Source organism: Vigna angularis, chromosome 7 (genome assembly GCF_016808095.1).
Source record: "Vigna angularis cultivar LongXiaoDou No.4 chromosome 7, ASM1680809v1, whole genome shotgun sequence".
Classification (NCBI taxonomy): Eukaryota; Viridiplantae; Streptophyta; class Magnoliopsida; order Fabales; family Fabaceae; genus Vigna; species Vigna angularis.
In genome coordinates, this window is record NC_068976.1 from 18,841,254 (window position 1) to 18,863,462 (window position 22,209).

Below are 22,209 nucleotides of genomic sequence, written 5' to 3' on the forward strand. Positions count from 1 at the left end.
TCATTTTATCTTTTATAATATAACTATTAACTGATTTTTTTTAAAATATATTTGTGAAAAAAAAGTAATAACTATTTTAAAATATCTTGTATAAAACTGTCACATTTTGTATATACCTTTTTTCTGCTTTGATAATTCATTTTCTCAGAGAAGTTGATTGAACTTATTCTCCTAAAGGGGCTAGATATGGTTGTGTTTCAATATATTTTTGGGTAGAGGGATGACGAATCTTAAAAAAAAATGTTTTCTAAAAAAAATATTTAACAAAATTATAGAAATCATATAGTACGTAAAATTAAAATAATGATTAAAAGTTAGATTATTTTTAATTGTATTCTTTCCATCGTGTATCCAATAATTTAATATTTTTAGTATAAAAATGTAGAACTTATAACTACTAATAACTCCATAACTGTTATTGTGATTTTACCATAAAAGCCAGTTATGGACATTGTAAAGTTGTAAGCATAATGAATGATCTTTAAGTTTTTTTTTCCTATTATATCTAAATAATTTTTTATAATATGTTCGTTTCTCTTGTTCAGGATAAAGAAAGTTGCATTTAGTAGAAGAAATTGATGGAATGTCTATATGGTTCTGCATCTTCTATTTCAAGAGATTTAGTGTGTGGAGCGTTAAATCAATTACGTTATCCTTGTTGTTTTAACAATTTCATTGAAGAGCTCGAGAAAGAAGAGGGAAATTTTGTTGCCACAAGAGCAAGTGTCCAAAAATTTGTGGTACAGACCCATAAACGAGAAAGACCAGTGAAGTTGTCGAGATTTTCCTATGTTGCTAAATGATTGTGGATTTTAATCTTAAACTTAGGTTTTTGCTTATTCTATTATAGATATATCATCTTCGTATTTTCATTTCGTTTAATATTATTTGGTTAAACTTCAAAACATATATAAAAGTGTTTAAACATATAAATTTTATAGACAATTTTGTCTTAACAAATAAATCATTTCAAACTGAAAATAAATAAAGAATAATTGGTACGAGATTATTTATAAGTGCAATAATCAGCATGAAGTTATTATATAGTATCTTATTATAAGATAATAAACTAACCGTAACCATTGTGAAGAAACAATCTTGAAACCTTACGAGAAGTTATCTTGTTTATCTTGCTTCCATGATAAATGTAAAGTAGTAGCTATCAAAATTTACTATCGATAATCAATTATAAAGATCATAATTAATGTGTAAACATTTAGTTTAACACCGTAAAATTATTTTCGGTTTGTGTGCCTTTAAGATACCTTGCTTGGATAAACTTAGACATTTTCGTTTATTGTGACGTTTGTTCTTCCATGGTTACAAGTGAAGGAACTTTTCTGAGAATCCAAGTTGCCTTTCATTTGCAAAATTCGTGGATGCTGAACAATTTCCAGAAATTAATGGAGGATCACACAAGTTATTGCAAACACTTTAGGCATAACTTCAAACTAGGGATTGCCAAATGCTTCCTTTCATTCTTCAATAATGTCTACATAGAATCTCTGCTTTTTAACAGTTTCAATTTTAATACTTCAATAATTGATTTTTCTTTCCTTGCACTCAAAGAATATGAAACATTTTGGAAAAGAATAAAAGACCATCTATCTTCATTTTTTCTCCATTTGCATGTCCGTGTCCTATAATTGTTCTTCATTTCACCATAGCAACTCATATAGTACTCAACATTCGGATCATAAACTCAGCAATCTTGACAAATATATAATTCAGAAGTTCTTGAATCTTCTGTAGCGACAATATTTTTAAGAGGTAAGGTTTCATATTTTTGCTCAAAATCCTTGTTGCAAATTTCTTTAGATCAGATATTCTTGTAGCAGACTTTGAAGTCTCTTTCTGACCAAGTCACCCATCAATATTCTAAACAATGCAATCAATAAATGGAAAATATTATGTTTTTATTATAGTCTACTGGATGAAAAACTCAACCAATGCATTAGTTCATTAACTTTATATTTTTATTTAATAGATATTATATATAATTAAACTTAAAAATTATTTAGTAGCATATTAAATACTACTACATTGAAATTGAAAAATATATTTATTTATTTTTAATTGAATAGATATTTTCTTTAAAAAATAACGTGGATAATGAAATCTAAAACTATTTTTTTCTCGTCAAGCAAGAAAGTAACAGAAAACTTGTACAAAATATTGATACATTAAAAAACTATAAGTTTATAAATGAAAGTAATCATTTTATAAATATGTGATTAGGTTTAAAATAGATTAATTATACTTTTTATTCATAAACTAAGCCATTTTGGTTTAATTTTCCCTTTCAAAGTTTAAACTTTGAAATTGTTACAAATTATTGCAAACACTTTAGAGATAACTTCAAACAAGGGATTACCAAACTCTTCCTTTTGTTGTTCAAGCTCGATTAAAATCTCTGATTTTTTTTAATCACTTTTGTCTCTTGATTAACACTTCCCTGATTAATAATATCTTCACTAAACTCAACATTAATCAATTGTTTCATTTTTAATACATCAATTTGATTTTTTTTTCAATTTAATTTTCTTTCCTTGCAATCAAAGAATCTGAAACATTTTTGTTCGAATACAAGGTTATTTTTGCATGATATCCTTCTCATGTTCATGTCCTAATTGTTCTTCATTTCACCGCAGCAACACTGTACTCAACATTTGGATCATAAAATCATACAAATATATAATTCGGAAGTCTTAGCCACAATATTTTAAAGACATAAGGTTTCATATTTTTGCTCAAATCCTAGTTTCTTTATCTCATATATTCAATGTTCTAAATCAATGATACTGTTTCTTGTAGCAGACTTTGAATCCTCTTTCTAACCAAATCACCCATTATTGTACATTACATATAGCATCAATATTCTAAACAAAGAGGTAAGTAAGTGATTAAAGCTTTCTCATTTCTTAAATTTTAATTTTCCATAATTTCTCACCCGTGATTACTTGCTCAAATTTATGCCTTCTCTAGAGTGAAACTATGTTAAGATTTAAGTATGTTATGAAAATTAAATCTAAATTTTAATATTATATATGTTTACATATCCTTAACTTTTTTTCGTATGTTTATAATTATATATACATTGTAAAAGTTAAATTTTAAAGAAAAGGAAACTTGACGATTTTTGTTGGGCGTGATCAAAATTTAAATTTTATAATATCATTTATTTGAAAATTAAATATTTTAGAAGTATTTACTACAAAAATCTATAATTGGAAAAGTCGGTCTCTAGTAGTATTTAGAGCTTCGTGTCATGATCGACGTTAGATTGTCCACTCTGCCTATTAATAATTTAATACCAGAAACACAAAATCTCAAAAACAAAAGATCCTTTCATAAAGTAGCCCACACCTTCTTTCACTATTAAAAAGTTTACCGGATCATCAAATCAGTGCATTAGCTCTACAAAATTTTAAACTTGAAACTATTCTTGAAACTACACGACTTAAACAGGAACCACCCAAAAATTTCGGACGCTGGTGTTGTCTAAGACCCCACTCCAAAGTGAATTCCACTTCTCCAAGTTATAAAATCTCATACTTGTTGCAGAAAACCAACCAAAACCTTTACACCATAAAGATTTATCTTCTCTTTTTCACATATCCATGCTAACCTCTTTTGATTCCCACGCCCCTTTTTCTTCACTTTCTAATTTGATCCACAATTGATATATATAACCGGTGACTTTTCTTCTTGAAATACGAAGCTTCTATTAAAGACTATAAAGCACTAGAGAACTTGTTTGAAACAACAAACCTCCCTTGAATCACACCTCAAACTTACGAAAGAACAACATCATCTCTTCTTCATTTGCAATTTACAGACATCTTGAATTCTCATAACACTTACTTCCATCTTTCGCTCAACTATACTTGATGCACCACCTTCGTTCTCCTTCCCTGTCCAGAAACCACTCCATATAAACTTCAAACTTGAACCCTTAGATTAACTCCACAAACGCCACATCACTCATAGTTCTTCTTGCACTCATCCCGTCCAGATTAACTTAAAACCTTCTTCTTTAAGAATTGCCCTCTTCAACTCGGAATCGTCAAAATACAAACCCTATCTTTAATCCTCTAAACCTCAAGATACTCTTAACCAACAACACCAATCTTCTGACCTTATCTGAACTTACCAATTCACTGCCTTCTGCAATCCATCATTCAACATCCACTTCTCTCTTGATCAAACTCAGCCGAACACTGAACATCACCAAAAAACCATACCCACAGAAAATTAACTTTATCACAAGATGCAACTTCATAACTCTAAACATCTCAACCAACCCAAACTTATCTGATCATTCTCGATACCCTCTTTAGCAACTTATACTACAGCCACCCTTTATCATCTATTCTAAAATCTTTCTCCATCCACTGTGCTCTTAATTCTCTGACCTTATACTTTCTTACCAAACTGGCATTCTGGTGTACTCCTTCCTTCAACATTTGAAATCTCTCATCTCAGCCAATGATCAAACATTTATTCTATACGAACCACTAATCTTGAAACATTCTTTTAAACTTGACTATGCATTATCCAATTGCGATTAATGCTTAACCATTCCATTTGGTTATTCAACTCACAGTCCTATAATACTCCAATTCTCCTCACACACTTCATGTTCCCTTAACTTGGAGATCCGGCTTCTATTACACCCTCCTTAAATCCGTTCTATGTTTTACACACTGCTCCTCAAACCCTTTTCTTATAACCTCTGACGTTATTGATACACTGAACTAAACTGATCTCTCAAACTTTGTCACACCCATGCTTACCCAAAGCTCATCTTATTCTAACCTTCAAACCCAACTCTTCTTGTGGAATACACGGTATCTAACCTTCTGACTTTGTTTTCTTGAAATTTTCTTCATCCATAACATTTCTTCTAAACTCCAATATCTTACCTCGCCCTCCGAAGTTCAACTTTTAGTCTTCAATCTCCTATCTTCAAGGCAAGAACTTGTCTCAAAGGCTTAACCCAATTCCAATAAAGGTATACAACTCAAGTTGTCCTCGAATATGCATTCCAATACTACTATAGAGCACATAACACTACCACAAAACAAGAACAAGACAGGAATTTCTAAGGGAAATAACACTGAAACTCTAACTCTTTCTTACCTCAAACCTTCAGAATTAAGAAAGGAAAATCATCTACGGTAAAAGTCATGAGTGGGCACCCTCATCACTCCTATCAAGACGTTTTCTGTTCTCAAAACTTCTAGTTAGATACACACATTACTATATAGACTTGAAAGAAATGGTAAATCATACCATTTACACTCAATTCTTCACAGAGAAGACACGGTAAACCCATAACACAAAGGTCATCCTAAGGATGAACTGCTCTGATACCATTAATGTAACATCCCGATTATATAATAACCAATATTATATAATAAAGACGTTAACATCCAAATATAGAGAACAGTCGGAGTATGACGTGTAATTAAATATGAAATTACAGTCATTCCCCAATAACAGAAACTGAAAATTTAAACTTGAACAATGGAAAGGATTAAACACTACAAGTGTTTAATCAGGAAACTATAAGAAGACTACTCCGCAACATCAGCAACCTCCAGCTCTTGCTTCAAGGGAAACTCCGCGACAACATCTGCTCCCATCCAAGTGGATGATCATCGCCAAAGAAACATACCCAAACAACACATAACAAAAACAATGCAAGGGTGAGCTAGATATAAAAGCATGTTGTACATATAGCATAGATAATTCATATAATCATACTTAGATTCGTATAAAAGAACAATTAAAGCATACTCATTAAACCACAATTCACCCACTTACACGACATGCAAAAGTCATTCAAACATGGTAGACTAACATCACAATACTTGTTACTTTATACCCCGACTTGTTACTTCATAGACCGACTCGTCCGGACTAGAATGTATGTAGAGCTGGGGCGGGTTGTGCACTTGTGATGGACCCTACTGCTTTGCAAAGCCATTGCCGAGGGGTTTCACCCGACCATACACAAGGTTAGTCCGTTACCGCGGAATAGACCTTCAGTGATAACGTCTACCCTAGGACCTCCCACTACTCCCACCACACGCGTCAATCCTCTCTAAGTGAGAATGAAAGACCGTTGGAGTGTAGGGATAACCCCCCATATGGAAGCCTCTTACATTCATTCAATACACTAACCAATCCCACCGAGAGATCTTAATTTCCGATTAAATCCCACCATTTTAAATCTCATGATATTTCTTTTGGATCAACAATGTACATCATAAACCACTTATAACCATACACTTTCAACCAATCTGGATCACATGAAGATGCATTCATAAATTGTAACCGAAATATTTAATTAACATAACTTACTGGATGAGAGAAAACATAACAGAAAATATCACCACTGGACGAACACTATTTGGACTGACGTTATCATATCTTACAATATCATACCGAACGCTAAGACCGAACACCAAGAATATTCAGCCGAACTCTAAAACCGAACACCTCCAATATTCAAACTTAAGACTATCAAATGAAGACTGAACGCTCACAGTTAGAATATCTATTCATATAAAGAACAATTTAGGCGTACTCATCAAACTACAACTCACACATTCACATACTTCCCACATAAATCATATCATATCATGCATTCCAAACATTCCTCATACCTGACAATCTGTTAAGCAAACAACAATAACCAATCCAATACACCTTACCAGACAATAACAGTCCTAAAAGAACCACTAAACAACACAAAACCCCGTAACTCATACTTAGACAAAGAAAATGGCTTTGAAACCATCACCAACAGTTCCGGAAGGGTTGAAAACCTCCAAAACGACTCAAGAAACGTCCAAAACGAACACCCGGAACCCCAAAAACTATCAAAAACAAAGACCAAGCCACTTTCTGCGAACAACTCGCGCCCGGGCGCCATAAGAGGGGCGCCGGGCGCGAATTTCTGCGAGACTCTCGCGCCTGGGCGCCACTGGGGCGCCGGGCGCGAACCAGAAGTCGTCCAGCCCCATACCAATTGACAGCAACCATTTTGCACATGTTTTGATCAGTTTGGTGATTCTAACAAGTTACAAATGACTTACCTAAGATATCCCAACAGCCCAAATGTACTCAAAATCCTTACTTCTCAAAATCACTACCTCACTTCCTCTCAAAGTGACCTAAAACTCTATCAGCTTGTTCAAAACAGTGTATACTTTCCTTACCTTCCACTTGATCACCCCTCCAACAGAATACATACATCAACATACCAATCTCAAATATCATTTCAACCCAACCACATCCACAGTCACGAATTTCCAGCATACAGTTCATACAAAGATCAACACATGTATTGTTCATACAACTCATAGAAAAGATCTAGCTCCCCTTACCTGGTTTTCTCCAAGCACTATATCCACCACCCGCAACCCCATATCCCGGACTAGCACCTTCACCTCCTCCAGCTTCTTCCATCACCATAACCATCCCCTTTGCTTCATCTCTGCCAAACCGCCCACCGCGCCACTGAACCAGCCACCGCGACCCAACCTCCGATCTTGTCTGCTCTCTTCAGCGTCTCTGCGCCGTGTCTGACTAACTGGCTGCTGCTCACCACCGCGACCCGACCTCCGCGTCACTGCTTCTTCGATCCATCCACGGGCAACCCAGGGAGGGGTTCGTCTCCACCACACGCACCGACACTACCTCCCGTTCGCGGCTACCGCTGCCTCCGATGCCACACTGCCGCGTCCTACAGCTGGACCTGAGACATCACCGATCGGCAGACGCTAAAGTTGGGAACGCCTTTGCTGCTCACAGGTCTCCTCACGGTTCTTGAAGATGTTTTGGATTGGAGGAAGGCAATGAGGTGGGTGATGGTGGTTTTGAGGATAAGGAGTGGTGGCTGCCAAGGATGGTGGCCTGAGGTCATGCGGAGGAGAACGGATAATGATTGATGATGGATGTTGGCCGTGAGTTTAGGATGTTGAAGATGGTGTGAAGGAGGATGAAGGTGATAGGTTGTTTTTGACCGTGGGATAAGGTGTCAGGATGAAGATGATGATGATCTCCCCCTCTGCCAATAATTGCATTCTCATAATGCAATAAGTGGGTGTCCCTACCACTTAAAAAATGAGGTCCTTACAGTCTTGATAATATTAATAAATGAATGTCATGGTAAAAAACGATGAAAATAATTGCTATCTTTTTAGGATGGATTTTCATGTGGAGAATTGATGAGGCCCAATTTAACTTGTTAGCCGTTGCTAGGACTCGGGTTCAATCCCCAAATCCTTGGCAACAGCGCTAAAAACTTGTTAGCTCAAAAAATACTTGTTGGGCTCGATTTCGGCAAGTGCACCGAATCGTTCAAGTAATAAACCGGTAAGACCGGGTATCGTTTTCCCAAGAGACTCGTAATACTAGAGAATTGTGCGATTAACAACTCATATAGACTCAATAACATAACATCAATATACAGAACAAGTGCAGGAATGTAAATTCATACATAATTACAAGGTTGGACTTTGGTATTGAAGGCACTTGGAAATGGAAAAGACTAGAAATGGTATGAAATGACATTGTTAAGGCTAGTTTTCACCAATGCACTCTTGTGTATAACCAATTTCATCTCCTCTCTATCAATTTACTAAACTCAATCCACTAAAACACTCTAGCCCTAATTCCTTAGGTGAAAGAGCCTAGGTTTTCCTTATCAAACCCCAATTCCTTGGCAATCTAACAAGCAAAACCCGCATTAAAGAATTTGGATCTAAGACAACATGTGAATCATCTTCCATTCCTAGAATCAATGACCCACAAGGACTCTTATTTCAGTTCAAGATTTCATCTTACGTTCCCATAATCCATAAAACCCCAAAATCAAGTCATGAACGTTCCCATTACATGCAAGCTTTAAGATCGGAAACAAGAATACTAGCAATTGATAGAAAAGGCATATATATATTCAAATCATTCAATAATTACACAAGAATTCAATGGCTACAACTAACCCCAATAAGATGGGTTTGGCTCTCCATTTCCATGGAGAACCCTAAAGCTTACAAACATGGAAGATGGAAGAAGAAGGAGACCCAAAGGAAGAGGAGGAGATGTTCGCACAAGCTCCTCACGCCCTCCATGAGCTCCAGCCGTGAAATCGCGCCTCCAAAATAGCAATTGATAGAAAAGGCATATATATATTCAAATCATTCAATAATTACACAAGAATTCAATGGCTACAACTAACCCCAACAAGATGGGTTTGTCTCTCCATTTCCATGGAGAACCCTAAAGCTTACAAACATGGAAGATGGAAGAAGAAGGAGACCCAAAGGAAGAGGAGGAGATGTTCCCACAAGCTCCTCACGCCCTCCATGAGCTCCAGCCGTGAAATCGCGCCTCCAAAATGACCAAAGATGATAACCCCATCGCGTTTCTGGGTTAAATAAGCTGGATCTGACACATCAGCAAAAGTCGCGCCCGGGCGCGAGCCTCTCGGAAAAAGTCACGCCTGGGCGCCCCATTTCTCACGCCCGGGCGCAAGCTTCTCGCAAAAAGTCGCGCCCGGGCACCCCTTTTTCACACCCGGGCGCGACCAGCACACAAAACTGGCACCTGGTCACTTTTCTGTGCAGAAACTGGCCCTGGTGCAGTCGCGCTTGGGCGCCCCTCAGCCAGGGGGGGCCCGGGCCTGACTTTTCAGCACTGCATCATTTTCACTTTTTCTGCAGATTTGCTCGCTTCTAGTGGTTGGTTCAGCCTTAGACATTGTTGGAGAGTCTTCCAAGCTCATTTTTAGCTACAAAATAAGGGATTATTGATGAAAGTACATCAAAGTAGCCAAAAACACAATTATTTAGAAAATAAGACAAAACAAGAGGATTAAGCAAGTTATAAGTAAGAAAGGAGTTGATTTTGCCATTAAAATGATGCTTAAAATATGGTATAATTTAGCATTATCAAGAATCCAATCACTAAGTATATCATATATGTATTGTATTGGTTCTAGAAAATTACTTATCTTTTTTTATGAATAAACCAGATATTCTGTATAATTTATAGAAAAAACTACAATATCTTCGTACCCAACACATTTTTATACCTATCTAACATATCTTTCTTCTTCTTCAACCAGATAATCTATTTTTTCAAAATTCAACCAGATTAGAAAGAATTTTCTAATCACTATTGTTTCTTATTTTTCACTAAATTCAACATTATCAACTGTTTCATTTTTAATACATTAATTTGATTTTTTTTTCAATTTAATTTTCTTTCAATATTTTAAAGAGGTAAGGTTTCATATTTTTGCTCAAATCCTAGTTTCTTTAGTTCATATATTCAATGTTCTAAATCAATGATACTGTTTCTTGTAGCAGACTTTGAAGCTTCTTTCTGACCAAATCACCCATTATTTTACATTACATAGCATCAATATTCTAAACAAAGAGGTACGTGATTACAGCTTTCTCATTTTTAAAATTTTAATTTTCCATCACCAGTCAAGGATTAGTTGCTCAAATGTATCCATTCTCTAGAGTGAACTTATGTTAAGATTTAAGTATGTTATGAAAATTAAATCTAAATTTTAAAATTATATGTTTATATATCCTTAAATTTTTTTTTCTTATGTTTATAATTATATATATATATATATATATATATATATATATATATATATATATATATATATATATTGTTAAAGTTAAATTTTAAAGAAAAGAAAACTTGAAGACATTTTTTGGTCGTGGTCAAAATTTAAATTTTTTATAATATCATTTATTTGAAACTTAAATATTTTAGAAGCAGTTTTTATTATTAGATAATTTATAAATGTGTAAATACAATAATAATATCATTAGATCTATATTAATAATCATTTTCCTATTTTTATTTAAAATTAGTTACTTTAAAAGATATTTCAAAAAAATAATAAGTGAAAGTAATGACCTTATAAATATGTCATTAAGTTTAAATTAATATGTAATAATTTTTAATCAATAATTGAGGATATGAATAAACTGTATTTATATTTTGATAAATAATATATTTTATTTTTTAATCCTATGGTTAAGATATTATTTACGAAAAAGATTGTAATAAATAAAGACTCATTCCATCACATACAGTATTTGTCAAGATAGGTTTGGTTCAATAATTAAAACCAACAACATACTCAAAGTTTGTTAGCCATCCTAGCCTCAATTTCCACATAAAATCTGACTTTTTACATCTAATTATTTCCCTTTAGGTTATATAAATCTTATTTTATTGAATTAGGTTATATTTCATTACCTTAACTTGTATAGTCTTCAAATAATTGCTTCAAAACATAAAAACAAAATTAGAAAAGTCATAACTATTTTTAATTTAGAATATTTATTTTTCATTTAACTTAAACTTTGTTGTTTTAAAAAAATTGTTCTTTAAAATTATGAAATGATACTTATATTGATAATTATATTGGTAAGTTTTACGTATCATTTTGTGAAATTAGCCTGCTTTTTTACTAATAAAAATTTGTACTTATTGAGTTGGTTCTTAATTGGGTACAAAACTCATTATGTTTATTTGATCTTATATTTGTATTATCAGGTTATTTAAGCTGAATCCAGTAAAGTGAATAGATGGACATTCTGAATGGATTTTTGTCTGAAGTTTTAAAAGATGTGGCGTGTGGGGCTATTAATCAATTACAATACTCCTTTTGCTTTAATAGTTTTGCTAAAGAGCTTCAAAAAGAAGAAGACAACTTGGTCGAAATGATAAAGAATGTAGAAGATCGTGTCATACATGCTCGAAGGCAAACTTTAAAGCCTGCTGATGTTATTGATAAATGGTTGAAGAATGCAAACATTGATTCAGAATATGTGAATCGTTTGCTTAAAGAGACAAATGCCAAAAAGAGTTGTTTTTTTGGATACTGTCCAAATTGGATTTGGCGATACCGTTTAGGAAAAAAGTTGGCAATTAAAAAAGCAGACCTTCAAAAGATCATTCAAGAAGGTACAAAATATATACAACTTGAACGCATTGCCTCAATTCCTTCAAACACTTCTGATCAACTCATGAAAGCACTGAAAGATGATGGGGTTACAATGATTGGGTTATACGGGATGGGGGGTTGTGGTAAAACCACATTAGCAATGGAAGTTAAGAAGATAGCAGAAGCTGAGCACCTTTTTGACACAGTTATTTTTGTTCCTGTGTCTAGTACAGTAGAAGTTTCAAGGATTCAAGACAAAATTGCAAGTTCATTACATTATAAATTTCCAGAAGATCAAGAAATGGAGAGAGCCCAATGCTTGTGCATGAGATTAACCCAGGAAAAAAAATTTCTTATGATTCTGGATGATGTGTGGGAAAAACTTGATTTTGGTAGCATAGGGATTCCCTCATCTGAATACCATAAAGGCTGCAAGATTCTCATTACCACTCGATCTGAAGAAGTTTGTATTTCAATGGATTGTCAAAAAAATATTTATCTACCCATCTTAACTGATGAAGAAGCGTGGACTCTCTTCCAAAACAAAGCATTGATATCTAAAGACACTCCTGAAAATATCAAGCATTTGGGAATATCAATATCAAATGAATGTAAAGGATTGTATGTTGCCATTGTAGCTGTTGCTAGTAGCTTGAAGGGAAAACAAGAGGCGATATGGCGTAATGCGTTGAATAAATTGAAAAGTTCTAAGCCGATCAAAATCAGTAGGGGTTTGCGAGATCCCTATAAGTGTCTGCATTTGAGCTACGATAATCTAGATACTGATGAAGCTAAATCACTTTTCCTGTTGTGTTCTGTATTTCCCGAAGATTATGAGATTTCAGTGGAATGTTTAATAAGATGTGCAATAGGGTTAGGTGTGGCTGGAGAAGTTGAAACATATGAAGAGGCAAGGACTGAAGTGACTGCAGCCAAAATCAAGCTTGTAAGTTCTTGTTTGATGATGGAGGCGAACGATGAATGTGTCAAAATGCATGACTTGGTTCGTGATGTAGCCCATTGGATAGCAAAGAACGAAAATAAGAGCATCAAGTGTGAATTGGAAAAGGATGTAACTTTGGAGCAAGGTTCAATAAGATATCTATGGTGTGTGAAATTTCCAGATGATATAGATTGTTCTAATCTTGAGTTTTTATCTATACAAACAAAATTGGAAGTATCCGATGGAATTTTTGAAAGAATGGGAAAACTTAGAGTTTTGATTATTACCAATAAAAAGCACTATATGTTGCAGTTGTCAACAACGTCTTTCAAATCATTAACAAATATCCATTGTCTGATCCTTCAAAAATGGAATTTGAGAGACATTTCATTTGTGAGAGATATGAAGAAACTGCAAAGTCTTTCGTTTCATTTTTGTTCATTGCCTTCGTTCCTTGACTTGCAAACTGATGTTGCACTCACAACACTTACAAACTTGAAGTTGTTAGAATTTAAAAGTTGTGACATTGAAAGCAATATTTTTGAAGAGATCAAAAGAATCCCATTTCTAGAAGAATTGTATATTTTTAAAGACCTCTGGAAAGATCGAAAGGAAGAAAGTGTTAAATTCTCTAACTCATTTAGTGTCCCCCAAAAGCTGCAAAGGTATGAAATTATATTAGGATATGATACTGATAGATTTCGAGAGTTTTCCTCTTCTGAGAGAACTTTAGGAATTGATTATTTTGACATATCAAATGAGGTTATTAAAGGTTTGGCCAAAAAAGCAAAAGTGCTATTTGTAGAAAATATTAAGAGAGATGCAAAAAATATGATGCCTGATATATTTGAAATTGAAGAAGGTATGAATGAGTTGGAAGAACTCAAGATAGGTTATTGTGAAGAAATAGAGTGTTTGGTTGACACTAGCAATTATTTGAATAAGATGGGAAATATTTTCTCCAAGTTACGTTATATGGAGATCATCGACATGAAACATCTAAAAACTTTATGGCATGGTTGTCTACCTGCCAATGGGTCTTTTGAAACATTAGAGAAGCTATCTATAGAAAATTGCGAACAATTAACACGTCTCTTCACAATTGACAAAACAAAGGAAAATGAAGATCAATTTACAATTGGGCATTCCATGCAATTCAAAATTTTCCAAAATCTTCAAGAAGTGAAGATATTTAGATGTAAAGAATTAAAACATGTATTCTCAGCCAATATCAGAGGAGGTTTAACTCAGTTGAAAACACTTAAAATTTCAAATTGTTATACGCTAGAACAAATAATCGAGGAAGTTCTTCCACCAGCACACTGCGAAGAAACAAATGAAATTGTAGAAGAAGATGTGCAGAGTACCTCCTCAGGTACCTTTTCCATATTACATATCTCATAAGAATCTTATTCTTTTCTTCAAATTCAATAAAAGTTTTGGTAATAGCTATTTATAATTTAATTTTATCAATTAGTTCCCTGAATCTATTAACCAATTAAAACTAGCTCCATTCCTTAAGAATTCAATTTAGATTTTTGTTTGAAATTTATCGAATAAGTATGTTTCTTACCTTACAGTTATATTTTAATGTAGTCGTTTAGATAAATTTGTGGGATAAGTTTTGGGTTTTCTTCCATTAATATTATGAATACATTGTCGTATATGAAAAATATAAGAAAATTAATTGTTAAAACATTATATATGATATTTGTCACGTAGTAAGAGAAAAAGGAAATATATTTGAATTCGAATTTTAAATATTAATTTTCCATATAAAATTATAAACTATTTACTCAATCGATCGCTTTGGTTAGAAAATTTTCTCTTTTAATCTATCTATTTAAGAACATATCTTTCAGTTTATATATATTACCTTGATGAGTAAAATAAAATACAAACGGTATCTTTACAGATTAAAAAATATACTATATTAGAATATAGGAAATTAAGATGGAATTATTGTAAATAGAGATTAAAAAAGTAATTAAATATGAAATTATTAAAAGAAAAAAGGACGGTGAAAATGTGCAGTGGTTTCATCGTTATTATTAGCTGATTATTTGATGTTTGGATTTGTGATATTAGTTGGTGGAGATGAATGTATTGAAAATAAGAAAGGAATTTTTAATTAACTAATATTTTTGTTATTTATAATTGTTTTTCAGGATCGTTTTCTCTGTCTAATCTTGAATTTCTTGAAATATCTTCATGTTCAATGTTGGGTTCATTGCTTACAACATCTGTAGCTAAGACTTTGACTTCATTGGAAGAATTGGAAATATATGACTGTAATGGTTTGAAGCATATTGTAACTTCTGAAAGAGTGAAAAGAAAGAAAAACATGGTTGAAGATGAGCATGAATTTAAAAGTCATCTTTCAATGTTCCCAAGTTTGAAAAGGGTAAGTATTTTGGAATGTAGTTCGTTGCAAGATATATTCGCAACACCTGTCAATGGGTGTTTTGAAAAATCCAAAATTTTCCAAAATCTTCAAGAAGTGGAGCTATATGCATGTGGAGAATTAAAACACGTATTCTCATCCAGTATTATAGGAGACCTGTCTCAATTGAAAATGCTTAAGATTAAATATTGTAATATAGAACAAATAATTGAGTCAGGAGACCATAAAGAAACAAATGAAATTGTTGAGGAAGATGATGAGCAGCATTTTGAATCTAACAAAGTCAAAGTTTCTCCTACAAGCATTTCAATTCCATCAGTATCTACTGTGAACAATAGCTCAGGTACCTTTCCCGTATTACATTATAAGCATCTTATGTTGTTTTGCAAATTCAATAAAATTTACGCTCAAATAATTAAATAAATCCATATGGAAACCACACGTTATGCATAAATATCTAATTCGTTTTTAACAAAAAATCATATTGTAAAATATTTTTATTAAGGTGAATATTTTCAAAAAAAATACAAAATTACAGATTCGCGGATGTTTTAGTATTCAACGGTTTGAAGTCAATAAAAGGATAAAAGTTTATTTAACTGTAAGAAAAATGAAAAAGCAACTAAGTTATTTCCAAAAACCGTTCACAATAATTATTATTCCTCTTATTCTTAAATTATATTTTTTTTCATAATTGCAATAACTCCTTATTAAATATATAATTATAATATTTTTAAGAGTATTAATATGCTGACATCCATATTCTTTACACTCTCACTCATTAAAAAATAAATATGTAGAATGTATGTTATATATGAATTGCGGTGTAAAAAACTTTTTTTTCCTTAATAAATGAAAGGTTTATGTAGAATCTAGAAAACGTATATTATATATAAAAAAAATATAGTTTGACATGTATAAAGTTTTTAAACTCATTTAATATTATTTTTTCTTTTCTTTACTTTAAATTTTTCTTTTAAAATATAAAAAATTATTTTTTATGATCATTTTATTTTTATAATATATATCACATAAATGTAAATATATATCACAAATATAAATATGTGTCACTCTATTATTATTTTGAAAAATAAAAATATAAGTATAATTTATTAAAAAAGTGTAGTTAACATTAAATAGTTTACTTTAGTTATTAAGTGAAAAAATTCCTACATGGAGAGGAGAAACTTTTTGTTAAAACAGAATACAAATATAATAAAACATGAAAAAGAAATCACTAAATTCAACTTTTGAAACCGTTTAATTTTTTGAAGTCATTCTTTCTATTAAACTCTAGAAATAACATATATATATATATATATATATATATATATATATATATATATATATATATATATATATATATATATAATCTTACGAATAAAATAAACCACAAATAGGATCTTTACATGTGAAAAAAGGTTCAAGATAGGAACTAAAATTAAGATGAAGTTTGTGTAAATATAGAGATTAAAAAAAGTAATTAAATCTGAAATTATTAAAAGAAAAAAGATGGTGAAAATGTGAAGTAGGCAAAATAAAATTGTATGGGATAATTATTATTTATCATTATGAGTTGATTATTGGATGTTTGAGTTTGTGGTTTTAGTTCATCGAAATCAATGTATTGAAAACAAGAATGGATTCTTAATTTATTAACATTTTTATTTATTATTGATTTTCAGGATCGTTTTCTCTATCTAGCCTGATAGGTCTTGAGATAGATTCATGTCGAATGTTGGACTCATTGTTTACGACATCTGTAGCTAAGACCTTAAAGTTAGAATCTTTATCGTTGAAAAATCTACCTAAAATGACTCGTATTTGGGCGACTACCAATAACTCATTTACTCTCCAGCATCTCAACTCATTAATAATACAAAAGTGTGAAAAATTGGAAGTAATATTTCCTCAGTCTATGTTGAGATCCCTACCAGAGTTAAATTATCTGGAAGTAAGTGAATGCAAGGAATTAAGACAGATAATTGAAGAGGATTTGGAGGATAAAAGGTTTATTCAACCATGCTTCCCCAAACTAGAATCATTGATTATTAAACAATGCCATAAGTTGAAATGTTTCACCTCTGTATCTGCATCCAATGATCTTTCCAACTTGAAGATTCTACTAATAAAGGAAGCCACTGAACTACAAGGGTTTATTGCATGCGAATACGATGAGACAGGAAAGACCAAAGTTCAACTTCCACAACTGAAAGTTATAATATTTATGCATCTTTTAAATTTTCAACAAGAGAGTAAATTTTTAAATGTGAAGCATCGCATTATCCGCAATTGTCCAAAACTCTCTTTGACTTCAACAATTACTCCTCAAGACCTCCAACAAAATCTTTTTTTGGAAGGTAAATACTATGCATGGACATGTTGTTGCAAACATTACATATTACGATGGAAGCTTTATATATAAATGACTCATGGTGATTTCGCTAAATATGTTCAATGTAGCTGTGAAATCTGAAATCTTCAGCCAACATCTTTATTTCCTTATAGAATTAGAGCACAACTACATTTCAAATAACTACCCTTAATAACCAAATGATTTATGTTTCTTTCTTCCACCTAAGGAAAATACGAACCAAACATTTGTACAAATAATCACTTGTATTTATAATTGTGTGCATGTTATTTTCTTTTCCATTTAATTATTTTTAGTTGTGACGATATAATGATCATTCATGGAATGTTGAGGGTGCGTTGATTTCTGTGTTTGCTTTGTTTCATTGTTAAACGAAGTCCTTAACTATATGCTTGAACTACAGCTTGGGAAAATTATAGAATTCCTGACTGGCGAATTTGGTCACTGGTGGAGGACATAAAGAAATTAGATAAAGTTTCTAGGAGCAACAATTCTACTGAGTTGCCTTCTTTACAGGTCAGAACCCGCCAACCTATTCAAGTTAACCAAGTGAAATTCAATATCATAATAATAATAATGACATTAAACTTTAGTATATACCACTAATTGCTTGAATAAAATTCGACAAATTTTACTGAGACTCAATTCATTATTTGAAAAACAGTCTTTTCATTTATAGCTATTATTATTCTAAAAGAACTGACTTATTGAGATGCTCCTTTTCTATATACTTTATCGTTTATTAGATCAATGAAAAATCAGATAAGAACGTCACTGAGAAAGATTATCGTTCAGAGGAAGTGGCTCCTGCAACTTCAATAAATGCAGAGGTGGATGGAAAATCTAATCGTGAAACATATTCCCAGGAAAGTAACGTTACACAAACTAAATATTCTCATTTTTTAAAAAAATTTACAAAAAATGAATGGTTGATTTATATACTACAACAACTCAAGGAAATAAATTAGTATGGAGGCTATCAATCGCAAAAAGTAGTCCTAACTTTTTACGATCAATTGTTTTCGGCAGGATTTGGATCCTACGCCAAAAAACACTTCTCCCCTCCAAATGAACCGTGAAGATCCATCTATATCTCAAATTAAACCATTTTCTTCACAAGTCAATGATAACAATCAATCTATGTTGGAGAGCAAAGTTGAAATGGTGGGTCAACATAACAAAATTGAAACCAAAACACAAGAGTCGGAAATAGAAGAGTTCCAAAAAATAGACAGAAAAAGTGAAATGACATCTGACCCAGAAGCTATGGAGCAGAACTTTCCAGACATTTCATCTCCAAACATGAATGAGGTATTTGCATATTTTCTTTTAATCTTCTGAAAATGATACATTATTCAACTACATGATGGAAGAAATTAAAACAACCACAACCAAACTTTACTTACTAATCAATCGACATAACTTTTGGCGTTGTAAAGCGTACTGATGAAATAGAGACAGACAACTTGGGAAAAACTACGACATCAGATAAACCTGCAATACCAACTTCTGTTTCAGAGGTAAGAAGTTCGTCTCAAACTTGTATGGTAACTCCTTTGCATAAAATACTTGTACTTGTAAATATGGTAACCGTTAAAATTGGTCAAATTATTGTGGTACCAACACATGATATACATTATGAAACAAATGTTTTTAAAAGTTATAACTTTAAATATACACAAACATTACTTTTCCATTGGTGATGAATAGAATATTGAGGAAATAGGAAGAGAAAGGAGCAGAGGTGGAGCTGCAACAGAGGGAGCTACAATTAAAACCTTGCCAATTGGTGGAGATAACATTAGCTTGGTTAGTGGTGTTACTATTCACAACTCAAGCGGTGCAAATATACTTATACAAGATTCCCAGGTTGTTAAACAAGATAGTGAGATGAATGAAGACAAGACAGAAATAGCACCATATAAAAATATCAAAATCCAAGAAGGGTTGAACTTGTTGGATAAAACAGAGGGAATAGGAATTGTTTCCAATAATGACGTTGTGGTTACTCCAGGTTATTTCTCTTTTCTTCTCTTCTTTCCATCTTTTATATATATATATATATATATATATATATATATATATATATATATATATATATATATATATATATATATATATATATATATATATATATATATATATATATATATATATATGTCACCTACTCCTCAAACTTTTTACAACTTCTACAGATACTCGTACAAGATTGGAAAAGTATAAGCACTTGGTTGATCTCAATGATTCACAAATTTCTCTGCTAGTGGAGGCGATAGAAGCATATCCTCATCTTTGGAATGCTTGTGAGAAGTTCACTGATCGCTTTCGAGCTTTTATGTTGAAAACATTGGCAGATATGTTGTTGTTCCTTCGAAGTGAAAGTGTTGGTAGTGTTAATCCTGAGAGAGAAAAGGAGTTCCTTAAACTATGTGATGAAGTTGTTCAACTTGGATTTGAAAAGTGGTGGGTTGATGAAATGCGTCAACGTGTTGTCGGAAGGGATCCTAAGTTGGAGCATGGAAGGGCACAAATGGGCGAGCTTCTTAAGAGCCATGATGATTTAATTGAGGAACTAGACAGTATAAAGACGCCAATCGATGAACTTCTTAAGAGACACGATCATTTAACTCAAGAACTACACAATATGAAGAAACAACTTATAAGTCTTAATAACTTTTTTGATGCTCCCACAAAATGTTTCGACTTTTTATGATTAGCAAACACTTTACTTTGATGCATTTTATGTTTCTTCTTAGACATACATTTAGTCTGATTTGCTATTCTTCTAAGAATGAGTGTTATGTCGTTGTTCTGTACTTCTTGAAGCATGGTTTGATATATATTTTCCCTCTTATCTTTTATCTTTTATCTTTTATCTTAAAACTAGAAACTAGAAACAGTTTAATTCTTTCTTTAATTTTAAGTAACCTGGTCAATTTAAGAATTATCAAGCAATACATACAACATGAACATCTTGTTACAGTTCCTTCTAGAGATCACTTGATTTTCTTTAGGAAATAATGTTTAATTTTTGAGTGTGGACAATTTGGTTGTGGTTTAGAAAGGAGCTGAAGATGATGAGGTTTCGAAGACTGATTGTATATAACTAATAAAACCATATAGTTTTTTATGAACAAAGAACGAAAAGAAAATTATGTACTATATGTTTTTTCATAATCGTTTTTAATTCTAGCTTGATTATCAAGAATTTTTCTTTTAATTATTATCTCTCTCAATTTTTTATTAGATTATGATCAATTATTTTTTAGTCTTAAACCTTGTTTTTTTTTAAAAAGTATATATTAATGAAGAATAAAATAATAGATTCATTTTTTAAAAGTGATAAAAGGAAAGCTACATATATGAAAATAAAAATAAAACAAGATCAACTTCTTCATATATCTTGAGGCATGATACTAATATCTAATTGTTCAAGAGGAACCCTTTCTTAAAGAGGTTAAAAGAATTACATGATGAGTTTCATATTGATACTTTAGAATAAGATTAGTCGTTATCTTATTTTAACTCTTCTTGTTTATATACCTACAATAGAAATATTATTTTTTAAAATCAAGATTATCAAAATAAGGTTGCGGAATAAAAGGGAAGATGAATTTTTTTTCGATAATATGGTTATTTACATTGAAAAAGAAATTGTAGAAAAAATTTAGTTCTAATTCATTTATTAATGAGTTAAAAATGTGAAGAGTCTTTTATATATGTATAATTTTTTTTTAGTTAATAATGTACTTATTATTTTTATTGTATTAGTAATATTAATTAAATATATAAATTTTGAATGTACTGATTCTTTTAAATGTGTTCTTGAAGATCGGTCAATGTTAATTAAGATAACACCTCATTTATTTATTTATATATATATATATATATATATATATATATTATAATGTGATGCTATTTCTATTAATTTAGTATTCACTAATACAAAATGAGTTTATAATGTTTTGTATTCAACATCAACCTAAAAAAAATAACGTTAAAGGTCATCTTTTGTAAATAAAATAAAAAGTTTGACCTCAAATTCAATGGGATGACATTGTATCTCCAATAGATGTCAAACTATTGGTACACTGATTTCTAATGATATTTAAAAGATTAAAAAATTCAGCTTAAAGGTTATTTTACTGCATCCTATAATATCGGATTCTGGAACCTAATATAAGTCAATTTATTGGGGTCTAATCCGATAGGATTTAAAACATTAAAAAATCTAATATAAAAACCATTTTCCTACACTCTTTAATCACATCAAACTTTAATCATTAATATTCATACATAATCAAATAGTGTTATTTTTTCAGTAGTTCAAAACTTTATCACCTATACCATATGACTCAATAAAAAAAATAAAACAAAAGTAAACAATGTGTCTACTTAAACTATGAAGTTTGATTCACGATATTTTGCATGAAAACTATGTAAGATAAGTTTTTTATTATTAAAGTTTTAGTTTTGTTTTAATAGTTTTAGTTTTG

The 22,209-nt window shown here is 31.6% G+C and overlaps 1 protein-coding gene across 1 annotated transcript; it reads left to right on the plus strand.

Moving 5' to 3' along the window:
- The first annotated feature begins 1,651 nt into the window (after positions 1 to 1,651).
- LOC108336476 (uncharacterized) lies at positions 1,652 to 20,515 on the plus strand. The gene is made up of 13 exons (XM_052880244.1): positions 1,652 to 1,770; positions 2,652 to 2,735; positions 2,815 to 2,891; positions 10,386 to 10,457; positions 11,602 to 14,310; positions 15,104 to 15,682; positions 17,025 to 17,699; positions 18,117 to 18,229; positions 18,460 to 18,576; positions 18,740 to 19,024; positions 19,153 to 19,233; positions 19,424 to 19,727; positions 19,909 to 20,515. The coding sequence occupies exons 5-13, from the start codon at positions 11,634 to 11,636 to the stop codon at positions 20,424 to 20,426; spliced, it is 5,349 nt and encodes a 1,782-aa protein (XP_052736204.1). The 5' UTR covers positions 1,652 to 1,770; positions 2,652 to 2,735; positions 2,815 to 2,891; positions 10,386 to 10,457; positions 11,602 to 11,633; the 3' UTR covers positions 20,427 to 20,515.
- The last annotated feature ends 1,694 nt before the right edge of the window (positions 20,516 to 22,209 follow it).